Source organism: Rhinolophus ferrumequinum, chromosome 11 (assembly GCF_004115265.2).
Source record: "Rhinolophus ferrumequinum isolate MPI-CBG mRhiFer1 chromosome 11, mRhiFer1_v1.p, whole genome shotgun sequence".
In the NCBI taxonomy this organism is placed as follows: domain Eukaryota; kingdom Metazoa; phylum Chordata; class Mammalia; order Chiroptera; family Rhinolophidae; genus Rhinolophus; species Rhinolophus ferrumequinum.
This window is the reverse complement of record NC_046294.1, coordinates 46047940-46063100: the sequence shown is the minus strand read 5'-3', so window position 1 is coordinate 46063100 and position 15161 is coordinate 46047940. Positions and strand designations below refer to the sequence as shown.

Here is a 15161-nt window from a genome sequence, read left to right as displayed (position 1 = left end):
CATCATGGAGCTGAGCACAGGGATGACTTCAGTCACCGATGAGGCTATAGCAAGGATTCTAAATGACCCATCAACTATAGGGGTCTCTCAAGAGGATACGGACAGAAGAGAGTCCATTAAATGAACACTCCCCTCCCTAGCCAGGACTTTTAGACCCACCTGCTGTCTGCCTTGGTGAGCAGAATTCCCTTCATATGAGCCTTCATTCTTCCCTTGCCCATATGAAAGACAAAAGCAGCAACATTTTTTTCCCTGGTTTTTTTTTTTTTTTTCTCAGACCTACCTGGTCTTTCCAGGATGGAAATTAGAGATTGTATTCTACACGTACATCTTCCCCAGTCAGAGGGAACTCCAGAATTCTTGCTTTGCTAGTTACAGGAAACAAAGAGACAAGAGTTTCTCTTTGTTTCCCCTAGCAGCACCATAAACAACAATTCCTTTGATCTGGTCAAGAACTATCCCACTGATGGGGAGCAAAGCTGGAGGAATGGGGAGGTGAAGCTGGGAAGGGCGTTTTAAATCTCATGCTCCTCCTAGAGGTTGAAACCTCAAACAGTGGGAGAAAGTTGTCCCCAAAAGCTCTGAGCCACTTACTGGTATCTAAAATGTAAAGACAGGTTGGTCCAAGTATCCTGGGCTCCAGGGAGAGATTCTGTTTCCCCCAGTTCCTGAAAGGACCCCCAATACTGAGTCTCGGATGTTTAAACACAAACCACGGCCACTTTTACCGGAGTGGTATCCTCTATCAAAGACACTTTTTTTTCCTGACAGGAATATAGCATTAATGTGTTTTGTTTTTTTATGTTTACACTCCATTGTGTAGTAAAATTATAGCAGACTGTGTTGAGTGCATATGCTTACACACGTGGACATAGGGTGTGCTCATGTGATGGTATATTTACCCGTGAATATGCATTGCATATTGGTGTATTTCTCCATAGTATACATACCTGTGTGAGCCCACGGCACATTTACGTGTATGTGAACTGAAAGTTATGGTTCACTTGCTTGATTTATGAATTGTAACACTTTCACCCTAGAAGTATGTGGGCAATGGGAAGCATCCTTGAGTGCAAACTAGAATTTAATCTGAGATGCCAAGAGAACTTCCTGTGTTTGGCATACATCAACCTCACTTAGTGCCTTTGTACGTACTGACTCTTTCACTGGGGTAATCTTCCCTCCCCTCTCAAATCTTTATTTACTTCATTCTTACTTTTAATATTGTAGCTTGGAATGAATATCCAAGGCAGCCTTCCATGTCTCCCCAGACTCTATCAAACCCTTGCTATGCTATTTCATACTTTCCTTCTTTATCTTCATAGCATTTATCAGTTTGTAATTACCTACGAGCACTCTTTAAATACTCAGTCTGAATAGTTCCTGCTACCAGATCATAATCTCATGAGGGCAGGATCATGTCTCTTTTACTCACATTGAATGCCTAATGCTGAATGCTGAGCACAGGGTAGGTACTCAATTTCTGAGCTAGGAGTTGCAAGAAAGACAAAATGCAGGACAAGTAGTTTGTGGCAATGAAAGCAACTCTGAATCTAGCTACTAGGGACAGTAACTTTGTAAACAGTGAGATTAGGGAATCTTAGAACTCAGCCTAAATCCCGCTCTTTATCTATTCACTCAGGCATAAGCATCGAATCCAGAAAATGAGAGCCACCTGTGGGATAGTCTTCAGGGGTAATAAAAATAAGAAACTGTGCCCACTCTCACTTTTTAGCCAGGCTTCTGAACAGAGTACATGGTGGCAGCTCCTACAGGACAGAGAATCTGGGGACCTCTGGAGGCACATCAACAAGCTGCCTCAGCTCTCCTTCCTCTGTTCTCCATGCCTCTTCATCTTCTAACTTCAGACCTTTCAGTTTCCTCTCAAGCCTTCCCATTCATACACAGTCGCTCTTATCACCACCTCTTTTCCCATATGCTCCCTTTTCTCACAGCCCACAAAGAATCAGACTCAAGAAGCAACTGATACTGGAGATTGGATGTAATTGCATCTCAAGACAGGTATGTGCAGAACTCAGACTGGTGTCCCACGTTGGCACAGTGGCAGGGGTAGTTGGGTCACTCACAGCACCCCCACCCTGTTTCTGTCTCTCATTCTTCCTCATTGACTCTGGAACAACATTGTCTCCACAGTAAAGGGCATAATAGTAAATTTGGTTCGTAGTGCGGCTGCATTCAAGAATAGGGGAGTTGGGCAATAGGATATCGGGGAAAGAACGCAGAGGAAAAGATATGGTCTGAACAACTCGGGCACCTATGCCTGCCTCAGCCTCTCTGCTGCAGCATCCACGTCACCCCCTGTGGCAATGAGGGCCTGGAGATTGGCTTCAGGGTTCAGAAAGCCCATGGCCCGCAGTCGTTCTAGCTGCACCCGGAAGTGTGCCTCGGGCTGCTGGGAATTGGCACCAGCTAGGGCTTGCAGTATCTGGAGGAAGGGTGTGGAATGGAGGCCTAGCTCCGCAGAGCCCTGTGCTGCGGGAACCTCAGGAGCTGGGGCTGGGGGGAGATCCTCAGGCAGAAGGGTGCCCTCTCTAGGCTCTGTACCTCCTGCCATATTTCCAAACCCTGCTAGGCAAGGCATGAACCAGAGTAGGAGATGGGGTGCTTCAGAAGCTAGGACCTGCAGACCCTGCTCAATCTGCAGTAGAGCACGCATGGCACGAGGGTTTGCCATGGCTGCCTGAAGGTGCAGCAACACTGGCAGCTGCCGGTGCATCTCAGCATGCAACTGTGGGACCTGATTCATGCTGGCTGGCCTCAGAGGTCTTGGGTAAGCTAGTGGTGGCAGCCAGGCATGTTCAGAGATTCCAGGGCTAGCCACCATCGGGGATGGTGGTGAAGAAACAAATGGGGTCCTGGCAGCACTTCCCAGCCCCGAAACAAGATCAGGCATGCTGGTGCTGTGACAAGTAGAGCCATTCCCTGTCATACTGTCTTGGCCTCCATTTTGTCTAGTACTATTCTCTGTGGGGTATTTCACCAACCCTGGGCAGCAGGGTGTTCCTCTGATTGCTACTGATTCCTTGGGGAGCAGCTGGCCTGACTCAGGTTTCTGGGATGAGGGTGAAGGTAGGGGAACCTGGTTTCCTGGTGGCTGTGCTTCTTGACTTGGGCTGAGGGCGGTGGATGCAGTCCCCTGCAAGTAGGTTCTCAGGGACTGGGGGGTCTCATGTAATTGGAGATAGTCATAGAGCCCTATATTACCAAGAATGTTGGGAACCCTATTTCTAATTTCAGATACATCTTGCTCCCCAGGCTGCCTGCCTCGCCTGCCACCTGAGCCTCCACATGTGGAAGCCCAGGGGTTGGGAAGAGGGTCACAATTCTCCGTCCTTGAAGGTTGGCTGCTGTTGGTGGTAGCATTAGCAGTAGTGGTAGCAGCAAAGGGATTGCCACCAAACTGCTCCTGTACTGCATTAAGCATTGGGTCCATAATATCTGTGTACATGGTCCGAAGCACATTGTAACCACCTGGGATGCTCTCCAAGTTACTGAGTGCCCTGTCTTGGCTACGCATCATCTCTTGCATCATGGCAGGGTTGCGTAGAAACTCCAGGGTCTGCCTCATGATTTCAGGGTTGTTGAGAATATGTCCAATCTCAGGGTTGTGCTGGATCAGCTGCTGTATATGGGGGTTGTCAAGAACCAGCTGGCGCACTAGGCCTGTGTTGGACAGCAGACCTTGGACAAAGGGGTCATCAATGATCTGAGCCAAAAACTCAGGCACAGATACATGCTGCCACATCAGTGAGCTTGGCTGGTCAGAGAAACTACCAGAGGTCAGGCCCAACCCACTGAGACCTGTGAGGACACCTAAGCTAAAGGTGGGTGGCCCATCTGCTGGATTAATGGAGCTTGGCTGAGGGAGAACTCCAGGGCTTGGGGCTCGGGTTGGGATTGAAGCAGCTGGGCACTCAGTGCCCATGGTACGCTGCATCTTGATGACCAGATGAACAGTGAGGCCATCTCGCACTCCACACTGTGCCAATGAGTCAGGGTCTTTGAGGATTTTGCCAGCAAAGATTAGGACCAACTGATCAGGGTGAGCCTTGAAGCGCTGAGCTACCTCTTCCTTCAGCTGCTGGATGGTGCAAGTGTCTGTAACCGAGAAATCCTCTTTGTCCTTGGGCGTCTTCACTGTCACCTTGATGAGGTGGGGATCCTGGACTAGTGCTGGGCTGCCCTGTGGCAGGGCCTCTCCACTTTTGGCCATGGTGGGCAGCAGGAGGCCCAGGTCTGTGGGGACACAGCTGGGGGATGGGAATGGGAGACCAAGATCATTCTTTTGGGCAGTGGTGAAAGTCGGAAATGTGAACAGAAAGAGGGCCTGCAATTTCAAGGTGGGGGAACTGGAGGGCCACATGGAAAGAGCTATGAGGTTCCTGGGACAGGATGCTTTAGACAGATGAAGGATTTGAGAGATGTTGGGGTCAGGGAAGGGACACCTGTGGCCCTGGGAAAGAGGTCTACTGTTGATGAGTGAAGGGACAATGGCAGGAAGAAGGGCCTAGTTTAGGGAATACATACCAATCAGCTGTGACCCCGTTTTTCCTCTTATACAGGGCTCCAAACCACCCTCATCTTGCTGAACAGCCACCCCTGAAGCTTTCTGAGCTGGAACCCACTCCATCAGTTCACCTCTGTGACCTCAGCGCTGACATCACAGTCTCATACAATGGATTCTTGAGATTTCTCCAAGGTGCTCTGGGTCCCTGGGAACATCATCTCTCCCAACCTTTAACTTTTCTACTTCCATTATCTCAATTGCATTTTGCATAATGAGGGACCTGGGATGACCCTTCTTCTTAGACCAAGAGTCCTCCTTCCACATACCCTGCTATGTGCTATGTGGAGACTCACTTGGATTGGACAATTAAGAAAGACTCCTTAATCTTTTGTGTCCCCATTAAGACAAATTCAGTTACTCTCCAATCAACCCTCTTCTCCCTGGCATCTTATATTCCTGTCTTTTCTCTGATTCAACATTAGCTGTGAATTCTTTATATATTTTCAAAGTATTGAATTTCTGATGGGCAAGAGACTAACTACTAATGTATGAGAGAGGAGTCAGAGATGACATGAAATTTTTATTTCACTTTTTTAAAAAATCATTATTATCCCCCAGAAGAGCTCAAAGAATATATTGGCCATGTATTGAGATAAAACAAAAAACAGGAAATATAGTTGTTAAACAGAACATTAAGAGTTCAGTTTTACATATATCTGAGATGTCTATTTTATATCCAAATGGAAATGTAAAAAGGTAATTCAGTATCATGAGTCTAGAGTTCATTCACATTGACAAAGTATTTAGAATCATGAGATTAGTGAGTACACGAGAAGGATAGAGGTAAAAAGACCGAGTCATGGGCACTACAATATTTAGAAGTCTGGGAGATTATATGAATTCAGCAAAGGATATTTAAAAGAAATAAAACATAAAATCAAAAAAGCATAGAGAATGAGAAGAGCAGATGAAGTGTTTCAAAAGGAGAGATTACAAAATATGTCACATGATGCTGGTAAGTAAGTAGGATAAAGACTGAGAATTGATACTGGATTTGACAAGAGAGAATTGGAACCATGATGAGACCAGGTTGGAAGAGTGGCAGGGACAGAAAACCTGAATGGAATGGTTTAAAATCAAATGAATTGGGAAAAAAGTGAATCCAACATGAATATTTTAAATGAGAAAAAAAGGATAGCAGCTGTATGAGAATGTGAGGATAAAATTTTTTTATTTTGTTTTTTTCTTAAGATGAGAATATTAAATCATATTTTATTCTGATGGGAACAATTCAATAGGAAAAAAATTGATACAGGAGAAAGATAAAATAATTGTAAGAGTAAATTACTGAGTAGATAGATTAGTGGAGAGCTTGATTTAGGAGTATGGCCAGTTTATTCGATTCAATAGGTTGGAAGGCAGAGTGTACAGGTACAGATGCAAGTTACTTGGTGGATTTAGTGATGGACACTGGTATAAGTCACTCCTGATCACTTTTGTCTTCTTGTTGGAATAAGCAAAACATCAGCTGTCGTTGAGAATAGAAAAGGAGATGGTGACCAGAGGGTAAGGGGGAGGGAGGTGGTAGATGAGGGTAAAGGGGATCAAATATATGGTGAGGAAGGAGAACTGACTCTGGGTGGTGAACACACAATGGGATCTATAGATGATGTGATACAGAATTGTACACCTGAAAGCTATGTAACTTTGCTAACATTTGTCACCCCAATAAACTTTAATTAAAAAAAGAAAAGGAGATGGTGAAGGTTTGAGAAGAGCAGAAAAGTTATCAAATGATCTCAACGAATAAGGTAGTGAATTAACTAGGGCACTGGATCTCCAAGTGTGGTCCCCAGACCAACAGTATCAGCATCACCTGGAAACTTACAAATACAAACTGGGGATCCAATCTAGACCTACTGAGTGAGAAACTCTTGGAATAGAGCTCAGAAATCTGAGTTGTGACACTATGGGGACGGAGTCCCAGAGAGCAGTTTCCAGGCTCTTGGCCTCACATGGAAAGGTGTTGGCTCTGGTAATAGATGGCCATCGGCTGTAACCAGTTAGCCATTAGTCACTAATATAACTACCATGGCTACGCTAGGGGGTTGGTTGTTTGGCAGAGAAGCGGATGGTGAATTGCGGCTCCTGCTTCCTGTGTCTCCAACCCAGCCAAAAGCGAAAATATAGTGGTATGACTCCCCTATCTATGGCTCCGTTGGTGTTCCTTTTTGGCCTCATCATATCCTGCGTTTTTGTGTGGGGAGCGGGAGCGGAGACCCTGCATGACAGACACTCTCCAGGTGATTCTGATGAAGATTCCGGTGAGAATTATTGGAGTAGGGAAATGTAGTAAGATTACTACAAGACCAGTTAAGGCCTTTAGTAATCAATTTAGGTAGGACTAGTCAGCACAGTTGTTTGGTTTTCTCTGCCTACTCAGAGACTGGGCACAGTTGGATATGCCATGGTGAGTTTGCTAGGTATTATGTCAGAATGATTATACTGATAGATCATAGATCATAGTGTAGAAACTAGAGAATAGTGGTCAGGAAGCAAAAGAAGGTTCAAGGAGAACACCAACCCCACTTCTAAGTCACAGGGAATGAAAGAAGCAGCCAGCACAGCTGGAGAAGCAGTATCCTCAGTGGACAGCCAGATTTCAGTTATAGAAGAAAGGTGAGGGCACATTTTGAAGACTGTGGATATAAGGATTTTGCTGTTGCTAAACTATGAGTTCTAAATGGTAAAGTGGAAAGGTTTGGAGAATTGATGATGAGTGGAACACTGAGTCAGATGAGAGATTTTCAAGCATATTGGGATAAAAATTAGAAAGGTAACCTGGAGAGCTTGGGCTTTTTATGTAAACTGAGGCAATCAAGATTCAAGGCTTAATTGGATTAATAGATATGTCTTATTGGGGAGGTAAAAAATCAGTTTTAGCTATGATTTCTTTCTTGTGGTGTATCTTTTTGGTGGATTGTCGTGGTGGAGTGGGTGTCTTTGGCAGTATGTTTGCTAGAGACAGTCAGAGTTCTATGGATCTGTCCTTTGCTCTTGCCAAGAGTGAAGGTTTTGTCAAGGCTGGAGGATGGGTGGTCTGTGAGGGGCACGCACAACTCTGTGGATCCCCTTTGCAGTCCAGAATCTGAACACTTCTCACCACCTCCCCTGCTGCCACCCTAGTCTCAGACACTACCATCTCCTACCTGCTCTATCACAAAAACACCAACTAGTGTTACTGCTTCCAACATTTTCCTTTACCACAGAATTCCCCGCTCAGAAGCCAGACTGATAAATTGAATCACTCCATTCCTTTGCTCAAAATCTAGCAGTGATTTTCATAGTAAAATCCAAAGTGCTTAAAAGACCTACAAAGGCTCTGCATGATTCCTCTGATGTCCTCTTTTGCCCCCATTTTCTTGTTCACTCAACTCCGGCTACATCATCTCCTTGTTATACATCAGTTACAAAAATACTCCTACCTCAGGGCTTTTACTTTTTTCATTCAGCCCTCTCTGCCTGGAACATAATTCTCCCAAGGAATTGCATGTTCACCTCTCCTAATTCCTTCTAATTTCTGCTCAACTGCCACCTTTTCAGAGAGGCCTTTTCTGACTATTCCCTATTTAGAACAGCATAACCTGCTTCATTTTTCTTCATAGCACTTATCAGCACCTAACATGTCTATAAGTTAAATACTGTTTGTATCCCCACACAAAAAAGTAAACTCCAGAAATAGTCTTTGTTTTATCACTACTATTTATTCAATGCCTAAAATATTTGACTTCTTAAATTATGGCAAGAGCTTATTAAATTATTTAATAATTGAGTAGTTGAACCACAATTGTTTTCATACCAATCGGCTGAAATACTCTTGGTGAGGCAGGAAGAGGAGGAAGGGGACATTGGCTAACTGTAGAAAACATAAGCTATACACATTAGCTATGCTGAAGAATGATATTCTTGGAAGATGTGCCCCACAGACACCTGGTTTTTTTGTGCATGGAATATGAGTGAGGGTGGCAGCAACTCTATTTCTCTGTGCTAGGAGAAAATAGTAACAGTCCAGCAAAGCCCTATGATTGTAGACATGGCAATTAGTAGAAGACTCCTATGAGGACACACATCAAGACCTGACTTAAAAGTGGATTTTTCCTACTCTAGCCCACCATGTTTTTCTTCTTCCAGTTTCAAACTTGGAACAATTTGGATTTGAGAAATCAAGGAAGTCTTTATGACTAAGTATCTGAGTCTATCTGTAGGATTTTTCCCCTTTGAATGCTTTGTCTTCCTTACATGTGGGTCTGTTTACGTACCCTATGTATGTGTGTATATATGTGTATACACAGGGGTGTGTATATCTATCCTGTTTGTTGACTTTATGTGCTTATATATGTGAATCTTCAGCTATGTGAACTTGTGTATGTGTACATACACATGCATGTTCTTGGGTATGTCAGTGTGGCATGATGTCTGTGCTTGTGGTCTATGTGTGCAATGATGACTCTGTATTAACATATGCATGTGGGGTGTGTGTGTGTGTGTGTGTGTGTGTGTACCTGTTCATGTATGTAGGTAGATGAGACAGGGATATCACACACAGATAGTTGCCTCTTTTCGCAAAAGAAACAAAGCCAAACCTCAGATGGGGGCAAGTGGATGTAGCCATTTTATTGACAGGTCTTCCAGCCTCAGCCAGTGGTCTATTATTCAGTAGAGAAAGCATTGGTTGGTTTCTCCTGCTCTAAGACTTCTCCTGGCTGGAAGCATCAGAAGAGGAGGAAAAAGCAGAAGAGGTGGTCAAGTGGGTCAGCATGCAGGTAGCAAGCAAATAGGCAGGCATGGTTGTTAGAACCCCTGGAATCTCTTGAGCTTGCGAATAGCAGCGCTGGTGTCCCCCGCAGTGGCAATGAGCGCCTGCAGATTGGCATGGTGGTTTTCAAATCCCATGGCCTGAAGAGTCTCCATTTGCTTGCTGAAACGAATCTCAGGGGCTTGCGGAATGTGGGAAGGATCTCTAGCTAAGGATTGTAGCTTCTGCAGAAGTGCTCCAGATTTGTGGTTGCACTCAGGCCCTTTGGTCTCAGCCACATCTGGCACATCCCAGTCCCAGGGCTCTGTGTCAGGGTAGCTGCAGCTGGGTGCAGGAAGCCAGCCCAGGCCCCAGAGGTAAGGTGCAACCCAAGGCAGAAGAACGGGAGCCTCAGTGGCCAGTTGCTGCACACCCTGCTCAATCTTCAGCATTACTTGCAATGCCTTAGGGTTGGCTAGGGCTATAAGCATGTCAGAAAGCTGTGTCTGCTGCAGGAAGGTGGGCAGCTGCTGCCTCCACTGTTCACTCAGCTGGGACATACTCATGAACGACATCATCTGGGCTGCCAGGTAGGAGTTGTTCAAAAGCAATTGCATCATGCTTCCTGTGATCTGAGAGCTGGTCTGCTCATCCTCTAACCTCTGGTCAGAGCTATCTAGAGAGAAGGTGGCATCTTTGCCCTCTTCCTGGGGCTGCTGGGTGATCACTATGTTAGGTACCCCAGATGGCTGCTGAATGGTACAGGTATGACTCTGGCCCTTGCTGGAATTAGCGACAGTATTGGCCCTTGAAGTATGATACACCTTGTTGGGAGTAGCACTGTCTGAAGTCATGGAAGATAAACCACAAGAACTAGTATAGATGACTTGGGTTTTAAGGAGCTGGTCCCACTTTTCCTGGGGTGAGGGTGGAGATGGGGGAGAGGACTGGACATGTTCCAGCACTTGTCCTCTCAGGAGAGCTGTGAAAATGTTGTCCCTAAAGGAATCTTGGGAGCTGTTCAGCATTTGGTCATTGGAATCAGCATGGCTCTGACCCAAGGCATTGGACCCACCTGGGATTTTCTCTCCGCCCAGCTGTGATGGTGTGTTCAGTGGATGCTCAAGATTCTGTGCAGATTGCTGGATCTGCATGATCTCCTGAATAATGGCAAGGTTCCTGGCCAGCTCTAGCATCTGCCGTAGGGTCTCAGAATGGTTAAGAATGTGTGAGACTTCTGGGTTCTGCTGCATCAATTGTTGCATGTCTGGGTGCTCTGAGATGAGCTGTATCATGAGATCTGTGTTGGACAGAAGCAGCTGGATGCTAGGATTCTCCATCTCCTGTGCTGCATGCTCTGGACTTCCCACTTCCAGGTGCTGGGTATGCACCTGAGATGCATCAGGTTCTACAGAGAGAGCTGATTCCACGGGGGTGTGACTCACACTATCAGGTTGGTATACCCCACTGCTGTTTCCTCTGGTGTTTCTGTCCTGGTAGCAGGGCTCATTGGTCAGAAGTTTCTGGGAGGAATGGGCCACGGATCTGGATCCTTGCTTAGATTTGATGACCAAGTGGATGGTGTGGCCATCTAGGATGCCCCACTGACTCAGTATGTCATGGTCTTTGAGAAGACGGCCCATGAAAACCAGTACTAATTGGTCCATTTGGCATTTAAAGTGAGCCGATAGCTTCTCCTTAAACTGCCTTACCGAGGTATCTTCAGTTATCATAAAGTCTTTCTGCTTGCCTGGTGTCTTCACTATCACTCGAATGACATTCAGAGAGATGTTCTTGTCTGCAGGCAGATCTGAAGGACGTCCAGCCGGAGCCATTCTGGGTGTTTGAGAGAAGATATGTGGCATGGACCTTAGTGGGTAGGCAGATGGGGAGCAGGTAAAAGCAGGGCCAGGAAGGGTGAGGGCAGACAGATTGTTCCACTGGCCCCTGTCTCAGGTGTTATATTCTCAGGCCACAGGCTAGCTTCCTTTTTGCCCAAAAAAGGATGAGTGACCAGGCTGGGGCCAGGTATTTTGCAATGTTCTACCCCCACCCCAATTCTCCAGATGTGGCCAGCTGAAGCCTGTCGTTGCTACTGATTCATACTTGGTGCAAGGTGGGCTAAGTGGAGATGACTCCTCCCAGGGCTGCCCCTCCCCCTGCCCCACCCATCAGGAGCATAGGGATGCCCCTCCCCCTTTTCTTCAGAAAAGGGATATTGTGATGTTAACCTGGCCTCACAGTCCCTGCCAGGACTAGCTGGAAAAGGAAACCATATTTGTCCAGATCTCCATGAATGAAATAAAATAAGATAACTTTTGAGAAAACTGAGGACAACGTTCTTAAAATGGAACTATTAAAAAAAACAAAAACCAGATTGTTTATGTGGGTTGTGTATTTCTCCGTTGATAAGCATGGGCTCCTGATAGGAACGTTAAGCTTGCTGTGTGAAAAGTTGGGTCTATTGAAGTCATAGATAAAACCACATACCTGTGAGTCAGAATGGAATCTCTCCCATAGGAAGGAGCTGATTACTTTTTCTAGTGACTTCCAGTTCCGTGTAACATGATTTGGAGGATGGTGCTTAATTTTTATTTGGGTAGCAGATGTATTTTCTGTTAGTGAATAGGTTTAAATGATATTTATATCTATGTTGATGTTTGGGTGTGGATGGAAATATTGTATATGTAAGAATGAGAAGGCATATGTCTGATTGGATATGTATTTGTGAATGCATATGTGAAAGTGTAGGCATGAGACAGTGTGTGTGAAGTATTCTGGTTTCTGTGTGACTGTGAAGACTTCAGGGTCTGAAACTTTGAACATTCCACCTGCCTGGAGGGGAAGTATACCACGCAGAAAGGTAAGTGTCAACCAGAGAGTTCAGTCCCATATTTTCTCAGTATGTTGAAGATGAGCAAAGAAACTACAGATAGCTGGCTAGGAGACTTCTTGCTATCACACCACAGGATTCTGTATTGAGAATGTCTGGACCTCCAGCCCAATCCACGTCAGACCCACGTCAAGCTCAGCCATCAGTTGCTCACTTCTTAGAGTAGGACTTAGACCTAAGCCCCTCTCTCAATTGCATTCAAAATTGAGATTGATTCAGGACAATGAAACACTGATTTTCACACCTAGACACTGCCTCTTTTTTCCCCAGGTACCACACAGGAGGTTGGGAATAAAAAAGGGAACTTGCACATCCCACTCTAATAACAACTCCCCTGGATCTTCTGCACCAGAACCAGAGGCTCTCAACCTGAGACTTAAACAATTCCAAAGCTAGCTCACAGAGTCCTCAAAACACAGAATATGAGATCTGTTCTTAAAATGATACATCCAGCTCCTACAATTTGCAATCTGGTAAAGAGAGAGTAACATTTTCCATCTCATATTTTGTTTCCCAATCAAATCCACCTTGACCATTATTAAAGAGAACTTTAATGTGCTGATTGAGATAATGTATAAAGAACTAACTAGATATATAATCAATGCTACTAATCATTAGGGCTGATGGCCCTTGGGGGAGTGGTCCACTTGGAGGGTGAAGAGGAGAACATGCTTCTACCAGTGCTCTGCCCTGGAGTCTCAGGTCCTGGAGCCCTTGTTGTGTTTGACAGCTTTTGGTGGAGCCTGAGTGCCTGAGGGTCTTTTGGCTGGTGGCCTGCTCTTCAGTGTCACGAAGCTGAGGTCATAATTGACCAGATAGCCATCATTGTAAACATACAGCTTGTGATCTAAGGGGCAGTAGTTGATGCCCTGTAGTGTTTCCAGCATCTTATCCAGCAGGATGCTCAGCTGGTGCTCCTGCCCAGTGGTGGTATCAAAGGCATAGAAGATCTCCTCTTGGCGGGTGCTCAGTGAGCGTAAGGCGTACAGCACCCCACAGGCCATGAACGCCCCTGACAGAGCTGGCTTATACTGGCTGGTGTGCCAGGTTTTCTCCACTTCTAAGGTGCTGGCATTGAGGAGACTCACAACCAGGTTTCCCTTGCTCTCCTCAGTGGCATAGAGAACCCACAGCCCCTTCTCATCACCAGCAAAGTCTAAGTCTTTCCAGGGCACACCAGCATAGGAGAAGCGGTTGTTGTAGGTGGCACCAGGCAATGGGCGCCGCAGAACCAGGCTGTTGGAGGAGAGGTCCACCTTGGCCATTTCACTTGTGCCGTAGTAGTTAAAGTACATGAAGTTCTTGTACACAGTATTGCCACTGCCATCACCATAGCCCATCTTCCACTGCTCATAGTTCTTCAGCAGTACCAGGTCATCATAGGATTTGTGCAGCCGGTAGTAGTCAAAGTACCTAGGCCAAGCCCCACACCGAATTATCAGCAAGAAGCAAGAAGCAGGGTAACAAAATTGCTATTAAAAATGGACAAGCTCATGTTCTATTTCATAGTGGGGGCTTTAGAATCAAACAGAATGGATTTTTAATTGTTTTGTGTTGTTTTTACTTACAATGGCCTATGATAGAATAAATAATTGGTTTTTTTTAAAGTAACAATAGTAATAACATCAACTGCAACAATGCCTAATAGGCACTGTGCATGCATTATCTCATTTAATTATAATAAAAGCACTGTCAGATAGGCTTTATCCCCACAGATTAGGAGACTAGGTCTCAGAAGGGTTAAGCAATTGGCTCAAGGTCAATTGGCTCATAAGTAAATTCCTAAAAGGAAAAACAAAAGAATCTACCTCCTTGAGTGTCTGGACTGACCAAGATAATGCAAATAAAATAATTCCTAGAGTATTCATCTCAAAGTAAGCAATCAGCAAACGGTAGCTATTATTTTTTTCTCTTCTTTATGGATAATCTTCTGTGCCTAGACTTCACTGCCTTGCACCTGACCTTGAGACAGAGATGCCCTGTAGCAGGACATAGTTAAGAAGCTGGATTCAGGGAGATTTATGCTCAGAAGTTCACTTTGGAAAGTCCCTTAAATCATTCCTGACTTAAGAGTATTTCCATCTGTTAATATTGGGCAGTATGTCCTGCCTTACCCACAGAGATTTTGAGAGGATTTAAAAAACAGAAGCACGTAAACATGTTTCGCGTGCTACAAAATGTCTGTAGGAATTGGGGAGCATTATTATCAGTAAAGAGCTCATCTTTCTAAGATGAGCTTCAGCTGGGGTCCTTCAATGACTGGTTCGACCCACATTTATCCTTCTCTCCCATGACCTACTACTCAGTTGGTTCTGTATCACACTTCTCTACGTACTGACTTCAAACTCCCTGTCTTCCTAGCCAGACTGCCAGTTCATTGAAGGGCTGATTCACCTACTCATTGACTCATTTAGCCGTTCTCTCCTCTAACAAATATTTATCTGTGCCTACTATGTAATCTCACGTGATATTCTCATATATTTAATTACTCTCATTTTATAACTAGCTAAGAATATATCTGAGAGGTTAATTCATTTCTCCAAGGTCACTTAGCTTAAGTGGCAGTACTGAGATTCATACTCAGGCCTGTTTGACTCCAAGACTCAAACTTTGTCAAGTTCATCCTCTGAACTTCTTCTAAGCAGAAGTTAGGATTCTGAGGCCCATATGTATAAGAGTTTGTTCTTGAGATAAAATCAGGTTAGGAATAGAACCAGCTCTGGATTACAAGGGGATTAGAAATTTCAGACAGTGAATTTGTGAAGGAACTCAGGGCAGTCTGGTCCATCTTTAACCCATGAGAGGAGCACCAGGAGGTAATCTGTCAGGCCTAGGCTAAGTTTGCCCAGGGGCACACCTGAAATAGAAGAAGCAGAGATGGGGCCACAAAGAAACCTATTAGGGCAGGGTAGGAAACATTTGGAATGAACCTGGTTCATTCCAGA

The 15161-nt window shown here is 45.1% G+C and overlaps 3 protein-coding genes across 3 annotated transcripts in view; all 3 read right to left on the bottom strand.

The window, feature by feature from the left end:
- Window positions 1-2275: 2275 nt before the first annotated feature.
- On the bottom strand, window positions 2276-4234 carry UBQLN3 (ubiquilin 3). Its single transcript, XM_033121465.1, has one exon. The coding sequence runs from the start codon at window positions 4232-4234 to the stop codon at window positions 2276-2278; it is 1959 nt and encodes a 652-aa protein (XP_032977356.1).
- A 4915-nt stretch (window positions 4235-9149) lies between these two features.
- UBQLNL (ubiquilin like) lies at window positions 9150-11358 on the bottom strand. Its single transcript, XM_033121169.1, has one exon. It carries the CDS (start codon window positions 11186-11188, stop codon window positions 9380-9382), a length of 1809 nt encoding a protein of 602 aa, XP_032977060.1. The 5' UTR covers window positions 11189-11358; the 3' UTR covers window positions 9150-9379.
- Window positions 11359-12914: 1556 nt separating this feature from the next.
- The window catches only part of LOC117029708 (olfactomedin-4-like), a 29699-nt gene continuing 27452 nt past the window's right edge, over window positions 12915-15161 (bottom strand). The window contains exon 8 of the mRNA XM_033118912.1: window positions 12915-13629. Within this exon, the coding sequence (XP_032974803.1) occupies window positions 12915-13629 (715 nt within the window). The remainder of the gene's footprint in view (window positions 13630-15161) is intronic.